The 19,587-nt window shown below is 37.6% G+C and overlaps 2 protein-coding genes across 3 annotated transcripts; one reads left to right on the top strand and one right to left on the bottom strand.

Moving 5' to 3' along the window:
- Window positions 1-2,738: 2,738 nt before the first annotated feature.
- Window positions 2,739-5,005, bottom strand: LOC119073964 (lipid storage droplets surface-binding protein 1). Of its 2 annotated transcripts, none has more exons than XM_037179868.1 (6): window positions 4,852-5,005; window positions 4,674-4,795; window positions 3,624-3,806; window positions 3,372-3,561; window positions 3,138-3,313; window positions 2,739-2,981 (listed from the first exon to the last, which is right to left on the bottom strand). In XM_037179868.1, the coding sequence occupies exons 1-6, from the start codon at window positions 4,853-4,855 to the stop codon at window positions 2,763-2,765; spliced, it is 894 nt and encodes a 297-aa protein (XP_037035763.1). In that variant the 5' UTR covers window positions 4,856-5,005; the 3' UTR covers window positions 2,739-2,762. The 2 variants fall into 2 exon arrangements, with proteins under 2 accessions (XP_037035763.1, XP_037035764.1); XM_037179869.1 differs by having other exon boundaries at window positions 3,378-3,561.
- A 3,530-nt stretch (window positions 5,006-8,535) lies between these two features.
- On the top strand, window positions 8,536-11,222 carry LOC119073963 (caspase-like). The gene is made up of 5 exons (XM_037179867.1): window positions 8,536-8,736; window positions 8,807-9,063; window positions 9,139-9,447; window positions 9,908-10,045; window positions 10,117-11,222. Exons 1-5 carry the CDS (start codon window positions 8,687-8,689, stop codon window positions 10,212-10,214), a joined length of 852 nt encoding a protein of 283 aa, XP_037035762.1. The 5' UTR covers window positions 8,536-8,686; the 3' UTR covers window positions 10,215-11,222.
- The last annotated feature ends 8,365 nt before the right edge of the window (window positions 11,223-19,587 follow it).

The following is a 19,587-nucleotide window of genomic DNA, read 5'->3' as shown; positions in this document are numbered from 1 at the left end:
GACCTTAAATCACTTAGGTGGCCCTAACTCACGAAGGGCCGACCCGAATATGTCCATCTTCGAACTTAGCCTCACTATTTTGACTATCTTTCAGGGAAAAAAAAAATTTTGATATCGGATTTGATTTACTCAAGATATCGACGTGACAGACAGACGGACAGACGGACCAAATTTTTATTGCGGATTCGTCATCTATGAACATAGGCAAACACTTTGCCCTTACCCTCTGCTTCGAATTCCATCAATTACACACGGCATCGTAATCCTATAAGCCCCTTCGTACTTCGTACGGGGCTAAAAAACACGTTTTCGTGTTATTGTTGACCTCGGCTTCGCCTCGGATCTACAAACTTCATACGATAACTGGACACTGACAGAAAAGAGTTGAAAATCTTGTCTGTTGCAGGTAAATTTGTCACCAGATAATCTATCTTATCTGCTACAGCTGTATTTTTGTATGGAGAGTTGCAGCCGTGGCAGCTATTGTGGGTTACCTGGAGAGAAAGTTACCTACAACACGTAAGATTTTCAACTCGTTTTTGTCAGTGTGCTGTCATATGATAGTGTTCAAAACCGTTATTTCCACTATCATAAATCTATTTTTCACATCAGTATGTCACTTTGCGACCTCTTATTGTTTCTAATTCCCCTACAGTAACAGTAGACTTTCGAAAAATCAAGAAATTTTCTTCGCTTTTTGGGCTTTGAAGCCCATTTTCCCCATGAGGGGTTTGTATATTTTCTGTCAAAAATATTATGGAGAGTGATTTCACTCTAGTCAAAACAGTAGGAAAAAGTCATCAAAGTATTCCTTTAAATTAAAATTGGTCACATAAGCCTTGAAATCAGTATAAATACAAGGTTTTGTATGGAAGAAGGATCAGAATAAACACAACTACTGAACGGACAACATGCCCTAAGTAACGAGTTTCTCTCATAGTAGATGTACTGGCACATGCGTGTTGGGGAGAATATCCCTCCAGTACAAGTAGAAACAGTGGAACCATCGATGCAGCGGCCGACGAACAAAGAAGAATTTGTTATTCTTGACATTTTCCTTGTTAAATATAAAAATCCTAACGACGTTGCAACTTGCATTAAGACACCTCAAACATACTCCTAGTGGTCTTTTCTATATTCACCCAACTTTTGCCTTCACTTACTGCTGTAGAAATGTTAGAGGCTCTTTTGAAATTCTTTGGTTAGTGATGAAAATGTGGATAAAGAGATCTGTTTTGCAGCGATTGGTGAGCAGGAAGGTTTGGGAACTTAGAAAATACCATAAGCTTGAGGTGTCTCAATGCAAGTTGCAAAGTCCTGAGGATTTTTATATTTAACAAGGAAAATTTACAAACCCCAAGGCGAAAACGGGCTCCCAAACACAAAAAACGAAAAAAAAAATCTTGATTTTTCGAAAGTCTACTGTTACTGTAGGGTAATTAGGTACATGAAGAGGTCGTAAATTGACATACTGATGTGAAATAGTATTTTGCATAACAAGGGGCGAAAGTAAAAAAATTCAAACGTGTGAAGTTTGCAGCCCGCGCCGCAGGCAAGGGCGGCAATCACACGATTTGATTTTTTTTACTTTTGCCCCGAGTGATGCATACTATTTTTTATGCCAAATACTGCGGAAGATTTGTATTTTCGGTACGAAACAAAACATAAATTTAATGAAACTGTTGAGTTCTCAACAAAGTTTGATGTAAAAACTGTAAAATGACGAAAAGCGCGGGGGTCCAGGGGGCGGCAGCCTCCTGGTATAAAAATGATTTAACAGATAAAATTACATTAAACACACATTCACTTGCTAATAAAACATTTGGTTATCGTCAACACAACACTACACTCAATGCGTACTTTCAATCAAGTGAACATGTGCTTTCGTGACATATGAGGACCGAAAGTAAAATGATGACAGTGACATTTACTTTCGGCCCGCAAATACGCAAGCCCACGGGGCGAAAGTAAAATGATGACAGTGACATTTACTTTCGGACCAAGGCCTGAATTTTTTTACTTTCGGTCACCATTTGAGGACCGAAAATACAAACTTTCGCAGTATTTGGCATAAAATAGTTATTTACGTATCGATTGAGTAGGCCGAAAGAGTTACGTATTAAGTTTTGTATGCTTGCTAACAGGACCGAAAGTAAAGAAATGTCAATTCAAGGGGCGAAAGCGAAAGCTTTCGCCCCGCGAATTGACAGCTTTACTTTCGGTCCTCTTAGCAAGCATACAAAATAGATTTATGATAGTGGAAATAACGGTTTTGAACACTGTATGTCACTTACATTTTATTTGTAATGAACAGTTTTGCCAATACCCTTTTTAGCAACCAAACTACAATTAAGGTGGTAGATACGTTTATGAATCACTGCTACTTTGTTCGCTCGTGTTGTTGTTGTTGTGTTTAAGCCATATTAAAAATCAGCGTTTCTCAAACTTATTTTCCCCCCTAAGTCGATTTTTTGAGAGAGTTTGGATGCTAGAGAGAGTATTGGTTTTGCTAAAATGTGTGAATTCAAGTGAACCATTGGTATTGTCTTCGTTAGTCAAAGAAATTCAGAAATTTAAGTTTGTAGAAGATTTCATCATTTCCGAAATTTAGCCATAAAGGCCTTCAAATTGGTCTTTGATTTGAAACAGAAGCGAATTAACCTATGGTTACTCTTGGGGATCCTGCCCATACCGCTGGGAAATTTTTAGTCGAGAGAGTAAATTATTTTGTCACCCAGTGGCTTTTACTTTCCGAAGAAAATTTAATTCTGTTTCGTGTAACTTCGCTTAAAAATTACATTTCCAATCGAACGACATAAATAATTCGTTACATGCACCAATTTACGTGCCGATTCCCTGGTTAACAGTACAATTAATTGTTCCAATGTTTGTGGGCGCGCTTGGTTTTCCGGTTCGTCATCACTCAGGTAATTCCATAACTTCCTCACTTCAATTATAGCCTGCTTCGGGTTGGTCAGCACCTACAATTCAGAAAAATTGTTGTTGCTAATTTCGAAGGCTGAGAATTTTAAAGGCCGCTGCTATTTGCAGTTGACTGCGAATAGTCATCAATATTAATGCTATGGGCAGTCGCTTGCGAATAATCACTTTGAATTTTTAACGAGCTACGCACTCACCAATTCAGTCGCATAGACCAATATGTGAATGGCTTCTTTACTCTGTTTTTTCAACGCTTTAGCTTCGGCAACAGTACGTTGTGTTAATCGTCGTTTCAATTTTCTCGAAAATTGTTTTCCCTTCTGAAATGTGTGCACAGCTTTAGACATGTCCTCATTGTTTGGCGAATCACATGCTATGAATCAAGAAACGCAATTCAGCATTTTAGCAATTGATAATGAATCAAATTTTACGATTACTATCGGTTGCATCCTCGCTAGGCAAATACTTGTCCACATATAGGTCCGCAACGTCGATAGCACCGTCAATTCGATCAGTTGCGTAGCACGATGCCACAGTTCCGATTTGTTTAACGGAATTTGCCCGCTTCAAAACTGGACGCACAATGTGATCCGACATATACTCTTTCGTGTTCAGATAAATCTGAAAGATCAAAAAGACGATTTTCACTTGATCGCTGTTGCTTTGTCGACAAAAGTTCTAACCATTTCCGGCGGTAGGTAGACCGATGGTATTTTGAGTTCGACAAAATCCAATGTTTTGCATAAAAGGTTATCGACTTTGGTAACCGGCTCTTGAATCAGATCGAATAGTGGCTTAATCAGTTCGGCTGATGAAAAAAACAACGACTCGGCTGAGCTTAAAGGCCAATTGAGCACAGGATTTTTCTATATCAATCATAAAAACGGTTAGTGACACAAACATATTATCGTAGATGATTTTGCTGCTACTGTTCCATATGAACTGCAGCAACGCACTCCGAGAACAGGCACGAGAACAAAATTTAATTAAAAGGCCTCCACGACGCATTAGTCCAAAATTCTCATATAAATTCAGTCTTTTTATGTTGGTATAGGCCACTGTTCTTGTGCCTTGGAGTGCGTTGACTGCAGAATCAGTCAAAAAAGCATCTTCTGGTGGTTTATGCACCTTTCCATAGCACTCTAGCCTAACGTTAAAAAGATCTTGTAGACTATTTGTCCAGTTGTTTATGTGAAAGCTTGAGTGCTACGAACTTATCGCATGTGCGCGTTTCCACTGTTTCTCAAAACTTACAATGTTGGGAATGATTTTACTGAGAACTGCAATCCAATGATTTACTGTTCCTTTCTTTAATTTAAACTTGGTCTCTGTCCGATACAATCACAAAATTTCGCTAAATATTTTTCAATTAACGCAGCAATAACGTCTGGTTTCTAGTCCCCCCTTTCAAGCTATGAATTTTAAAAGAAAAAGTTCTGAAACACTGCGAGCTATTACTACGTTTGACGCAGTAAAATTTGTAAACATGAACGGATTGGGAATGACGTCTGTCGGCTAGAGGCGTTGTATGTTTATTTTGAGTTCTTGTTTTATCAGTTTTTTGTCAAGGTCAACTTTTTACTTCTTTGAGCGTAAACAGTTCCATTTCCATTTTTTCCCTTTACATAAGACAGATATAACATGGATTTTGGGTTCCTCCCTCTCCAGGAATAATGTTATCACACCAACTGACCGGGCTGTGTAGAATTAGTATTCGTTTTACATTGAAATACCTTTAGTTTAGTGTACAATTTTCCGGAGAATTTCAAACCATTTTCTATGACCGGTATATTGGAAACTCTTACAACTGATTCCATTTGTGGAAATAAATTACGGAACTTCGGGTGCGGTTCACCTGGAGAATTGTATTTCAAATTTATAATATTTCAACGAGCAAAAGAAAACGCTTACACATAATGACTCAACGCACTGAACAAAATTACAGAGAAGCAACTTTCCCACTGCACAATCGAATGTCGACTGATACGCCGATTACATTAATAGAAATTTTAAACCGATGCTCTGAGTGTCGTTCATGATCTTTAGTTGGTTAAATAATCTCTTCGCGATACAAAAAAACATTCAACATTTCATCGCTGACCGCTCGATCATAACACTGGCTTATCATTTATTTAGAAAAAAAGATTTTTTCTTCTTTTCGTTGGTCGCATCATGCATCATACATTAAATGTTACGTCTGGACGAAATTTTGAACCTCGTACTCATTGTAAGATAAAGGCGATAAAGTAGAAAGAAATACTTGGAAATGTGATGAAGTTAATTCTAATTTTCAATATCACTTAGGAATGTTCTGCAGCCTAACAGAGCATTCAGTATTCAGTCTTGTTTCATCTCATTTAACAAAATGTATGGACGCAAAGTAGAAGGTAGCGATACCTTAAACAAAGGGAGTAGTAGATTTCAATAATACTTTTCCTATTAAATCCTATTGCTATGAATTGATGTGGGTCGTCAACTTGTTATTACCTTTCTAATGACACCCCACACGACCATGTACGTTTCGTGTATCTCGAGAAATTTCTGTAAGAAAAGTGTAAGTTTTCAGTCTTTTTTCTGTTGAAAACTTCAACTGTACATATCTCAGTGTGAATGAATTTTAAACCCAATAAGATCGTATTTGCCCTGGAAGTGCATGCAATTACGTTTCTAATGACACCCCACACGAAACTGTACGGCTCGTGTAACTGGAGAAATTTTTGTAAGAAAAGTGCAAGTTTTCGGTTTTTGATGACCTCTTACCAGGCACACAATCTTCGAAGAATTTTTAACCCCGTACGAAGTACGAAGGGGCTTATAGGATTACGATGCCGTGTGTAATTGATGGAATTCGAAGCAGACGGTAAGGGCAAAGTGTTTGCCTATGTTCATAGATAACGAATCCGCAATAAAAATTTTGTCTGTCCGTCTGTCCGTCTGTCACGTCGATATCTTGAGTAAATCAAATCCGATTTCAAATTTTTTTTTTTCCTGAAAGGTAGTTGAAATAGTGAGGCTAAGTTCGAAGATGGGCGATTTTGGGTCGACCCTTCCAGAGCTGGGGCCCCATAAGTGCTTTAACGTTTTCCAAAGATTTCTCTGGCCATTTAAAGGCTACACTTGTAAGTGATACATCAAATGAAAGGTATTTACAATACCTATCCACAAAAAAAAAGTTTATGGAAATTGGATGACCGACTCGTGAGTTAGACCCCTTGGTGTGAACTAGGTACAGGGCGGCAAGCCGTTTTTGCTTGTAGGTTTGTCAAATTTGAACGGATTTAGATGGATTTTGATTTATTAGATAGGCATTGACCGTACCAATCAGGGAAAAAAAAGTTTTTGAAATTCGGTTTACCGGAGCGTGAGCTAGGTCTCTTGGAGTGAGCTTATATGTGGCTACTCGGCCGTACAGTGAACGTGGTGTTTTTTGTTAATATCTCGAGTAAAATTTAACCGAATTTCATGAATTTTTTTTTGTTTGAAAGGTACTAACGAATGTAAAGCAGCCGTTGTACTTTCCACCTCCTAACAAAATGGCCGTCGGCCGCCATTTTGGATTTTTGTAAAATCAATATAAATAGGTGAAAATGATAATTCCAAAATCACTGATCAGTGGGAAGTGTAGTTTGTGTTACTTTTGAAAGGAACGTCGTACGGGGCTTCGTAATTGCGCTATGCGCAATTTTTAAGACGTACACATTGCATAAGAATTTTACGACGTTTACGGGCGCAATAGGCTTACGGTAAGAGTAGGGCGACGGACGAAGTAGGGTCACGTGCGCAATAGATGCACGGGTTTGTACGGGGCTCAGTCGCAGCAAACGCTCCGACTGTTCTGACGGCTCGTTTTGAAAGTGATTTTGGGTTCTGGGGTCGAATACCTTACTGAGCATATATAAAAAAATTCCAATAGAAAATGCGTCCGATTTCGGTCTTTTGTTTTTAAGAAGAATTCCTCTCTCATGCATTTTCAATCATAGGAATCATAGTATACGGACGAATTTCCTTTGGAATCACCGGAGTCGAATTTCCAGAAGAACTGGGATGAGGTCGTGTGCCAGAAAATTCACGAGGAACTACTGGAATTTGCTTCCACTTTAACCGACAAGGCAAGACTTTTAGCGGTTTCATCAAAAGAATCCAGCGCCTGGCTTAATGCGTTCCCTTGTACGTCACTGGGTACATTGATGGATAATCAGAGCTTTCGCATATCAATTTCACTTCGCCTGGGTATTCCCGCAATTCAAGCTCATACTTGTCGATGTTGTTCTGAGGCTGATAAATTTGGCTACCACGGTCTTTGTTGTAAATTGAGCGCGGGTCGAAGAGCTAGACATGAAATGTTTAACGATTTGATAAAGCGATCCCTCGTTACTGGTGGGTTTCCGGCTACTCGCGAACCGGTTGGATGCAACCGATCTGATGGAAAATAACCGGACGGGCTAACTTTGATACCTTGGCATAAAGGTAAGCCTTTAGTCTGGGATTTTACGTGCGCAGACACTTTGGCCAAATCTTATGTAAAAGCAACTAGCAAAAAAGCTGGTGAAGCAGCTAGGATGAGAGAAAACTATAAGAAAACATTATGTGAACCGTTAAATGAATATTTCCATTTCGTTCCGATTGCCGTCGAAACTTTGGGAAGCTGGTCAGAAGAAGGTCGAAATTTAGTAAATAAAATTGGCAAAATTTTAATCGACACTACTGGAGAGAAGAAATCCAGAAGTTACCTGATCCAAAGACTTGGAATTTCAATACAAAGAGGGAATGCTGCATCGATTTTGGGCACAGTCCCATACGCCTCTGGGTTGGAGGAGATTAATTTAATATAAATACACAAACGGAATATGATTAATTGTCATATAGTAATTTTGAGTAAATAAATACTGTCATAAGATAGTATAGTGAACATTGTGTGACAAACATTTTAGAGTGTTTATCATCCGTAAGACCCATGACTTTCAGTCAAAGGAATAATTTTTTCTAGTGTCGCTCGTCACCTGCATGAGGTTTAGCACTAAGAATATGAATTAGACTATGAATATGATCTTTGACAAGCGCTGCCTGGACAAAGTAGGTGTCGATACACGATAAGAGTTGGAAAATACTTCCTCTGGATGATTTCACACTTATATAAAGTAAGATGTCCTGGCTGCTAGGAATTTCGCGCCACGTCATTCACAATAATTGACAAAATGACACATTTTGTATAAGGAAAATGTCACGGCGCGAAATTCCTCAACACCGATGTCCTAACATCACTTTTCATTATCAAATAAACAACGACCTGGTTTGCAAGTAATTTTGGCTATTTTTCAAATACTTCGTCCTTGAAAATTGACGTAAAGTAGAGCCTAAGAAAGTACTTCGAACTCGTTATCATAAATAACTACATCGTCAATTACACAACTTTCTGTCAAAATATAATAATGCTTCGCCCTTTTACTGTTTATACATCGAATTCCGTACTTCGTACGGGGCCAAAAATGGTTCCCGCGAAAATTGCATTGCAGTTTGTACAAAGTACAATGAATAAGATGCGACTAGTACATTCTCCTTATGTAAAACGTTTCTGTAAACTTATCGACAATCGAACTGAAACGACGAATGAAAACCGAACACCCTACCCAAACAAAGCAAATGACAAAAAACTCGTGTAATCAGACAGATAAAGACGCGCTTTCAAAATATTAAACGATTTTTAGTTAGATTTTTTAACATTTTGGCTGTGAAATAAGTGAGGAAAATGACTGAAAACAACTCAAATGATACTGCTGATGCTTGGGGTACGATTGGGTAAGTACAAACGGCAATTGGTTGAAATATTTCAACAAAATGTTCGCATTGTTTTCATCCTTGACACTAGGGATCGAGGTGTGCAACAAACAAAGGTTGCACGTATGCCTGTTGAACGATATGCGTCCGAATATAATATGAATCATTCGAAACGGGGCATTGCGATGATTTTCAATCACGAAATCTTCGAAATACCATCGTTGAAACCAAGAGCTGGAACGAACGTCGATTGTGATAATTTGTGCAAGGCCTTGGCTCAAATTCATTTCGATGTGAAACTGTACAAGGACTTGCGATTGAGAGATATGATGCAACGTATCGAGGAAGGTTGTCATAATTAAACCATAAACGGACATTTGTATATTGATTTCAATTCGAATTCGTTTGCTTTTCCGCATTCAGTGTCGAAATGGGATCACAGCGATGAGGACTGCATTCTTATAGCCATTTTATCGCACGGTGAAATGGGATACATTTACGCTCGTGACTGCCAATATAAATTGGATAACATTTGGGGCTACTTTACGGCTACACAATGTCCGACACTGGCAGGCAAACCAAAGCTATTCTTCATTCAAGCCTGTCAAGGTGATCAGTTAGACGCTGGCGTAACATTGATCAATCGAACCGAAACCGATAGCGGCGACTATGCGATGAGTTACAAAATTCCGATTCACGCCGATTTTTTGATTGCCTACTCGACCATTCCAGGTAAGTTTGACTTGAAGGGATTTGGTTAATTTTGTCGATGGTCGTATAAACGAGAAATTTCTGATCTCATACTGATACGAATGTCAATGCCCATCTGAGAACATCTTTTCGACAGACAATTCGTTGAAGGTGAATAGCCAAAGTTGCATTACACCTTTCCGACCCAGCCTATGCTTTGTATTATTCATAAACATTCTAAAAATATAGTCATTGCAACACACCGGTTCTTTATCTATTTAGAGATTAGCTTTATCGTCGCAATAACGAATAAAATTGGTGTTGCTATAGGCCAGAAATGCAACGAAACAATTGTTCCAATGAACATGAAATTCGGCAATGGAATGAATTTCGAAATTGTTCACGTTGTTGAGACTAAGGTCTTGAAATGTGAAATGTTTCTCCACTGATGTCAGACGTTTATCCTCAGTCGGTTTGACCAATTACTCGTTTCCCGTTTCAGGATTTTATTCGTGGCGCAATACAACAAAGGGCTCGTGGTTCATGCAAAGTTTGTGCCATGAACTGAATAAAAATGGAAAGAAATACGACATTTTGACCCTGCTAACATTCGTATGCCAAAGAGTTGCTGTTGATTTCGGTAGGTTGAGATTTTCCAAATTTTTCTGTAAATCGTTTTGCTAACCACACCACGTCGATTCCATTTCAAAGAATCCAACTCACCGGACAACCCGAATATGCATCAACAGAAGCAAATTCCTTGCATCACCACGATGCTGACACGAATTTTGCGATTCACCGATAAGTAAATGTTGGTCCACCTTCGGTCCACATCTTCTTCAGCACAAACATTTTTTCCAACGATGATCAACGTTTTCTACAAAAATTTATTGACTCTAGCTATTAAGATAAGGTTTTCTTTTGATAAAATAGGCCAATCCATCCTTCTACTACTTATGTAAGAACGTACTGAGCGTTTTCTTAATTTTACTTACAAAAAATCTTTTTTTTAAAATTAATTTTAATTTTAAAGTCAAAGTGTCTCGGATCTCTCCTAGTATTTTAAAGGCTCATATTACTATCGGGATGCGTATTGACATCTTGTCAGTTTAATATATTGTGTCGATGAAGTCGATTTTACATCATCAATTTATCGGTCTTTATTCCGATAGTAGACAAGAGGAAATTAGAACAATTTGAATTGTAAGGCTGATGCGCGGATGTGATTGCCTTTATTCACGTTTCAAGGATGCTTACACATTTATTCTTTACATTTTTAACTCAATGTATTAACGGATCGTTTTCAATTTGCATTTTGATTTTTCTACTTTTATAGAATTGTATATATTCAAGGAACATTGAATATGGTTTAGGGAATAATTTGTGTCCCGATCTATTTTTGCGCGCATTTGTGAATCTAAATTCTATTCGGTGGCCATTTCTTACCGCAAGTTGAACAAATTATATTTTAAGAGCAATTTATTTTTCTACACACAAAATGTATTTGTAAGTTAAATAGAGCGAAACTTTACATGAAATTTATTTCAGCTGTTTTCCCGCTAAGTCAGTTATGGTTGCCATTTCTATGAATGCATTGATTTGTACTTATACGGACTCATGCATACCGTATTAGCGTAGCACATCCGTATAGATATGGTCATATCCGAGGTCAGTTCAATGCATTTACAGAAATGTTGATCAGCTGACGGCTGATCAGCTGCATTTCGATTCTGCCTAATGTCCACTTAAAACAAAAAATTTGTTCTTGTAAATTTTTTGAGAAATAAAAATGATGACAGAAAATCGCTCTTTCTCAAGCTAAAGCGTTTTTCTTAATGAAACGTTGGTAAGATGAATGAATCTACAGGTGAGAAGTGAAGAAATGAAATAAAATTTGTCGAAAGGTCCATACAGTGAAAAGTACTCAATTAGGAAGGGACGGGGATCATAATTTTTCTGAGATATCAACGGAAACACAAAATATAAACCAATAACGAGTTCATAAAATGTTTAAAAGATTTTACAAAAAGAAAAGCTAATGACATAGCACTTTCCACTCAATACCACACGCATATCACCTTTGTCCTGAACTTAGAAAGCAACGCACTTTAAGTTCAAGCATAAGTGGTACTCTTAATAGAGTACTGAAAGTGGATAGTGTAAGACACAAACGTAAAACACCGTAAAAACATTTTCATGTAAAATAGAGTACTTTCTGCTGCAGCAGCTGCAGCTGACCACTGGTTGAAGTGGTCAAAGCCACCGAAATGAAAAAAAAAATGGTGGCCAATCATGTAAACAAATGACAAGATTGTCGTTCAGTGTGACACGTGACTACAATTTAAATGTTAGTACGTTTCTGGTGAGAAATTCACCGTTAATTATAATAAGGAAGGGACGGATCGATTTTTTCCGTGATTTTTTGTCACATATCAGCAGAAACACGAAAAATAAGAAACTCGCATATCGGGCATTCTCAAAATATTGTCTCATTTAAAAGATTTTACAAAAAGAAAATCTATGAAAATAGCACTTCCTACTCAATTTCACACCCAAATCACATCCAATCTGAACTTACATAGTCAAATATGGTTTAACGAAGAAAATCGTCGTTAAAGTCGTAAATCGTAACATGAGTATTGTTTTTGAAACGTCAAATCACCAACACAAAAATTTAGTGTCGGTTGTGAAAATTGAAATAATTTCGGTGATTTCGATGTGAATAATTACAGATTTTGTGTCGAAATGTGCTTCTTGTGAAGCACGCAAAAGTTTGATCAACAAAAATTTTATTGCCTGCCCCATGCGAGAATTGACTATTACACGGCTGTTTACCCCCTGCGAAAGTGATCCATTACACTAGGGATATTTGCGGTTTATTTCAAGTTGACAGTTCTTTCAAGTAAAATTTGCCCTGCTTTCATTTTATATTTTTTGTTGAATGAATCGATCGATCGAAAAAGAATGTAAGAAATGTCGCTAAAAAAACATTTTTTTGATAAAAATATTGATCGATGAACACAGTTATTTCAGAAAAACTTGTTACGCAAGTAATCTGGTTACAACATACTTTTAGAAGAATTCGCAACACAGAATTGTCGGCCATATTTATTGTAACAATAATTTTGATGTTCCGAAGTAACACTGGCCACACATTTCGTTGTATTTTTCACTTGTAACACTAAATGCTTTTGCTTTTAGTACAAACACTACACTTTGTTGCACATTTTTTTGAAAACATTAAAAAGGACTAACAAAATAATTGCACAAACAATGCGTCTTCATCGATACTAACTGCGAAAAACTATTCAATGTCAACATGTCACCAACGCAATTGTAACTACTGTTGCGACAATACTAATGTAACATGAGTGCTGTTTTCGGGATCAATTTTTTAGGAGACGTGTAGCGTGTGAGCCGATTTCGTCAGTACACTAGATTTGTTTGTAAACGTTTTACCGCAAGAACAGATTTATTTTTGTTTTGTTGGTTTTGGTTTATTGAGATACTGAATTGATGTAGAATTTCTGCAGAACAGCCGTGTAATAGTCAATTTTCGCATGAGCAGGCAATAAACCAGAATACGTTGGATGCTGCGACGTAATTCATTGCTCTCGGACACAATTTTGTAGAACTCGCAAACTCACTCGTGTTTTTGAGCAACGAGCTTCGGTAACTGTTTTCTCGCCTTCGGCTCGGATATGCAAACTCTACACTTGCCTCGAAAATAGTTACCGAAGCTTGTTGCTCAAAAACTTACTCGTGAGTTTGCTCGTATCACAAAATTGTGTCCTTGTGTAATGAATTACTTTCGCAGCATCTAACGTAATCTACTATTACCAGAAAAATTTTAGAAAGAAAATTATAACAAAAAAAATTGCGGCATAAGTTACAGATGTTGAGGAAGGAAAATTTTTAAAATTGTGAAATTGTTATTTATCGTATGGTGCATATACATCAATCTCAATACAAAAGAACAAATTGCAAACGTTAAATTGTGAAATATATTGCTTTAAAGAATGGAATTCAAACGGAAGAAAGCCGAATCATCTGCCACTTGTTGACGCAAATTTTTTTTTTGTTATAATTTTCTTTGAGAATATTTCGTTGCAAATGGCGCGATGTGAGAAAACAGATTTGTTGGGTACTGTGGTGATCGAATTTAAAGTGTCTGATATCTTTAGCGAACAGTTTGTCCGAACATTCCGCAAAATAACTAGCAGGTTGCTAATTAAAACTGCTTGTGACTCTGGCGTAACCGATTAGGTCCGATGCAGGCATACAGGAGCATCTTTCATTTCACTATAAGGCTGCCATAACTATAACTGTAGGAAATGCCAATGATGAATGGATATGTCAGCCGTTTAAAATCTCAACTCTGAATTCATTATATGGCGATAATGAATGAAAGAAGACCCTTCGATCGAGAGCTTTAAGCTTCTTTCATATACCACCTTAATGATCAAAGCTCTCGAAAGTTCAGCTCAACACGGTGGCGCCTAGTATAGTCGGTAAGGGGCTGGAGCAATACAGTATCTACTCATCAAAGCAAATTATTGACTCACACCCTACCCCTCTACCAAAATCAATAAAAACGAGCCATCAGAACAGTCGGAGCGTTTGCTGCGACTGAGCCCCGTACAAACCCGTATATCTATTGCGTACGTGACCCTAGTGCGTCTGTCACCCTACTTTGACCGTAAGCCTATTGCGCCGGTTAATGTAGTTAAAGTAAAATTATTATGTAATATGTACATCTTACAAATTGCGCATAGCGCAATTACGACGCCCCGTACGACGTTCCTTTCAAATGAAACAAAAATTTCAAATCGCCCTAAACTTTTATTTTTTTGAAGGGCCTAGTATCGGCCTCAGTCCGAGGACCCAAATTTAAAAATTTTTTCAACTACATTCTATTCGGCCTTTGATTACCTTCCAAATGAAACAAAAATTACGAAAAACGGATGAAATTTGCTCGAGCTATATGTAAAATACACATAGGGCCCTAGTATCGGCCTCAGTCCGAGGACCCAAATTTAATTTTTTTTTCAACAACATTCTATTCGGCCTTTGATTACCTTCCAAATGAAACAAAAATTACGAAAAACGGATGAAATATACTCGAGTTATATGTGAAATACACACAGGGCCCTAGTAGCGGCCTTAGGCCAAGGACCCAAATTTAATTTTTTTTCAACAACATTCTATTCGGCATTCGATTACCTTCCAAATCAAACAAAAATTACGAAAAACGAATGAAATTTACTCGAGTTCTATGTAAAATACACATAGGGCCCTAGTAGCATTTCACTTCTAAGGCCCTTACTCACGGTTCACTCAACCGATTTTAAAAAACTTTTTTTTTCCTGGATTGGTATTGACAATACCTATCATTTGCCGTGTCATTTACATTTCCATCGTTTATTTTGCCATAAATATCACCAAAAGACCTTAAATCACTTAGGTGGCCCTAACTCACGAAGGGCCGACCCGAATATGCCCATCTTCGAACTTAGCCTCACTATTTCGACTATCTTTCAGGGAAATTTTTTTTTTTTGAAATCGGATTTGATTTACTCAAGATATCGACGTGACAGACGGACAGACGGACAGACGGACAGACAAAATTTTTATTGCAGATTCGTCATCTATGAACATAGGCAAACACTTTGCCCTTACCGTCTGCTTCGAATTCCATCAATTACACACGGCATCGTAATCCTATAAGCCCCTTTGTACTTCGTACGGGGCTAAAAACTTCAAACCTAAATCAGTTAAACGAATCAGTCACAGCTGAAAATCGTATAATCATAAAGTCAACACGCGATTACTGCATAATTCATTTCAATAAAATTTGTACCATTAACCCCAAGCGCTTAATTATGTCAATAAACCGTGAACGAAACGGGACAATCTGTACGATTTACTCATTCATAGACAACGTTCGTAGATTTCTCTTTGATTCCTACCGCCTGTCGACGTCGTTTTATTAAGATTTTTCTGTGGTCAATTTCTTGTTTTAGTTACTTGTATCGCTGTGTGGTACTTCTCGAAAAGATTCAGATACAAATTCACAACTGTCCATTGGATAAACTGATGCTTCCTCAAAGATCCGTATATTCTCGTAGAACTTGCAAGTGAAAGGTGCTGTCACAGATCTGCTCCTTGAACATAGGAAATATTCGGAGGCTGATCAAATCACAGCACTCAGTGAAGCGGTATAGGTCTTATAACAAAAACCTCCAATTCGGACATTGGTCGAAGAAGTGTTCAATGCTATGGTGCTGTGCTTGATTTAAATCGGACATTGTGGCAGTTCTCTTTTAACAGTTTTATGTTTTACAGCAAAATGGTTCTCGCCATAACGCCAATCGTTGTTCTGTCGAAGGTGATACTTTCGCTTGATCAGTATCCGGACGGTGTACATCTCATCAATCGTCTGGATGAATTTTTTCACTTCGATCTTCACCACTATCTTGTTGACTCCACAGTCGATTTGAGTAGGTGGTTGCCAACGTCGTCATCCAACACTGAACTAGTGAACTTTAAGCAGCGGACTGTCCACACTTCCAATGATATTTCGATGCGGAAAGTATTGATTGAGAATGCCGACAAAAATCCATTTATGATTGTTGTCGTCGACCGGTTAATTTACATGGATACGTCGTACCATGTTAACGCCCTTCACAAAGTCGTAAATATGAAAATTGGACTGTTTATCATGCAAAAAATCACATCTTTGGCCGATGTAAAATCTTTGCTAAACTCGATTTGGGAATACGGTCGCGTTTTTAACATATTTTGCGCATTTTATTTGAATAATGGCGACGGTAACTCATCGTCATTCAACGTTTTCAAATTTAATCCTTTCATAACATTTCGCTTGATTAATGTGACAGGCAGTGAATCAGTTCAGGACTATTTTACAGATAAAGTGCCCAACCATTGCGGAACACGATTTCGATCCTATGTCGTGGGAAGCTCGTTAGATGTTATTGAAGCTCAATTTTGGCCCACTCTGCTTTCCGTCTTTAATGCAACGATGACCGACATGAAGAGAACTGGAGTCGGATATGACGTTGATAAGATAGACGAAGACTTATTTAATTATGCGTATTCTGAAATTCGTACGTCCGACTATCCAGTGTACCCACATGGGCAGACAGTGCGAGTTCTGATTGTTCCCCATGCCCAACCATATACTGACTTCGTGGCATATATAAAAAATGGAACATGGACGCAAATCTTCGTTTTCACTTCCATCGTTATTGTGATGTCGTCGCTTCTACTCACAGTGTCGCGCTATTTGCAACAAGGAAAGAAAATTTTACCGCTCGAATGTGTCGTTGATGTACTCAATCTCTTGATGAACGATAACGCAGGCATCAAATATGGAAACCTTCGTTGGGCAGACATCAGTATCATCGTACCTTTAACCTTCACAGGGTTGATTGTCATGAATGGCATCGTATCACTGTTTCAGAGTTATCTAACATCGCCAATTTACCAGCGGCAAATCGATACAATCGAAGACTTGTACACGTCCTCCGTTCCGATACTCTCAATGGGGTACACGAATCATTTTTATGTTAGAATAATGGAAAATATGACAAATTACGGCGGATGGAATGACAAAGTTCACGCTGTAACGACTTTGCGTGACAAAATAGAGACGTTCAACAATTCAATTGCATTCTTTGTGAGAGAAGAGCTAGCACGCAGTCTAATAAAAGTGCAGAAACGCTTGGGATTAGAAGTGTATCATGTTGTGAAGGATGTAACGTTTGCTAAATATGTGACATCGTACTACATGTATCCAGCGTTCCCATTTATGGCACAAATGACCGATGTCATTCTCCGGCTGAACGATGGAGGACTGTTCGATAAGTGGACGAGAGACGACGTGGAAATAAAAACGCAGGACTTATGGAAGCGGAAATTGGGTGCTCAATCGGATTCCGGCGACGAATTGAAAGCGGATGATTTTTCTGTGCCTACTATTGTTTGGTGTGGCTGGATTGCGAGCGTAATTGTGTTCGTTTGCGAACTTATTTGGAACGGACTGAGCCGTATAAAGTTTACTAGAAGTGACCGACGTACACGAAAACCAAGTGAGAATAGTACCTTTTGTACCAAGAAAGGAACAGTCAATTGGTTAAGTACCAGTTTTAAGTTTTCCTGGGTAAGGAAATTTAGGACGTGTACTGAAAAAATCACTTTCCTGTCGAGGTACAAACAACGTTTTGTGTACAGGCCAACTGGAATAGACAAACACCCAAATAAATCAATAAATCACGTCGATGAACATCAAATAACCAAGTAGTCAACCACAACTCGTGCGGGTTGTCCGGGTTGCGCATAAAAACAATTTATCACACGTCAAATGAGTAATAGGTTGTTGAATTAAACATTGAAAAGCCGCACCGATTTTCGTTCCATTATTTTCTTGGATGTGTTTTATTGTTGATCAGTTTGTCTAGCTTAACACGGTAAGCACTTGAAGAAATATTGTAGTCTAGCAACTCATTCTGCTGAAGAGTGATTTATTGATTTGGTTGTATTGATAGGGCTGTTGTTTACAATGTAAGAATAACTGTATCAAAAGTTTTTCTCCCTTGTGAAAAATTAATGTTAATTTTAAAGTCAAAGTGTTGGATACATCGGATCTCTCCTAGTATTTTAAAGGCTCATGTTGTTATCGGGATGTGTAATGACATCTTGCCAGTTTAATATATTGTGTCGATGAAGTCGATTTTACATCATCAATATATCGGTCTTTATTCCGATAGTAGACGAGAGGAAATTAGATGACAATTTGGTTAGAACAATTCGAATTGTAAGGCTGATGTGATGCCTTTATTCATGTTTCAAGGATGCTTAAACATTTACACAGATAAAAAAATGGACCTAGATCTAAATCTTTTTTGGGATTAACAGTACGCGACCGAATCTTTTTTAGAATTTAAATTTAATCCCCTCAGGGATTACTTGAACTTATCCCCAAATGAGTAATCCTTAGAGGAATTAAATTTTAATCTTTTAGGCCTTGACGTTTGACGCTTGTTTATTAGTTTACTCATTTTAATCTGATCTAAATGTTATTTGTAATGCAATAAAAAAATATTCTAACCCTTCCTATTTTTACTTCAGGAAAAAAAAATTAAAAAAACGATTTTTACGAATATTGTGATATTATAGTTTTTATCTAAATGTCTGATATGAGAAGAAGCTTTTTTGTGAATCTGGAATGAGAAATGTTTTTATTAAACAGAAATTATTTTTTTTATTTACCTGACGAGATTTGAACCCGGGACCTCCTGCACTTCAGTTTACGATCTTACCACTGCTGCAATTTGTTCTTAATCCCAACGTGGCTTATTGTGTACCGTTGTTTCAAAGAAACTAATTCCTCGTGGGATTAAAATTCAAAGATCGTCACTTCAAACCTCAATATCTTTTCATGATTTTCATTTTTATATTCTTCTGAAGTTTTCTTACTATTTATAGTAGATTACAGCAGAGCCTATGTAAATGAGTAATTCATGTGTGCGATGTTTGCGGCGGGAGAGCCGAAGGCGAGCCGCCTAATTTCGCACACATGTATTACTCATTCACATAGGCTCTTCTGTACTGTTCTTTAATGTGTAGGCATCCTGTGCGTTGTATTTACATTGTCAAAGATGAAAACTACGAAACAATTTTGCATAAAAATAGCATTTCGGAACCTTTCCACTTCTAACCATTTTGCACTAAAATTTAATTTTCATTTAGTAGGCATCGGTGGTGCACGCCATTTCGGCGATATTTATTTGACTTCTTCGTTGTTGTCATTCTCAGTTTCAGTGAAAAATTTTTGATTTTGTTGTTTAAAATTGTAAATTCAGTGGTGATTTTAGTGTTTTTTTAATTGTATCGGTGGCAAGTGCACCAAAAAATAGTTGTGCCTGTGTAAATTCTAATTAATATCGTGTTTTGTGTGAAGTGCAAGCATAAACAAAATCATCGCATCCTGTACGTTGTATTTACATTGTCTGCGATGAGAATGTAAATGAAACTTACATGTTGGTTTTTCGATGATTTACATGCTATGCGCGATCATTTACATGCACTGGTCGGAAATTTTTCGATGATTTTGTTTATATTTTCACTTCTCACAAACCACGATATAAATTGGAATTTACA

Source organism: Bradysia coprophila, unplaced genomic scaffold, assembly GCF_014529535.1.
Source record: "Bradysia coprophila strain Holo2 unplaced genomic scaffold, BU_Bcop_v1 contig_138, whole genome shotgun sequence".
NCBI classification, from domain to species: Eukaryota; Metazoa; Arthropoda; class Insecta; order Diptera; family Sciaridae; genus Bradysia; species Bradysia coprophila.
This window is presented reverse-complemented; position numbering and strand designations above follow the sequence as displayed.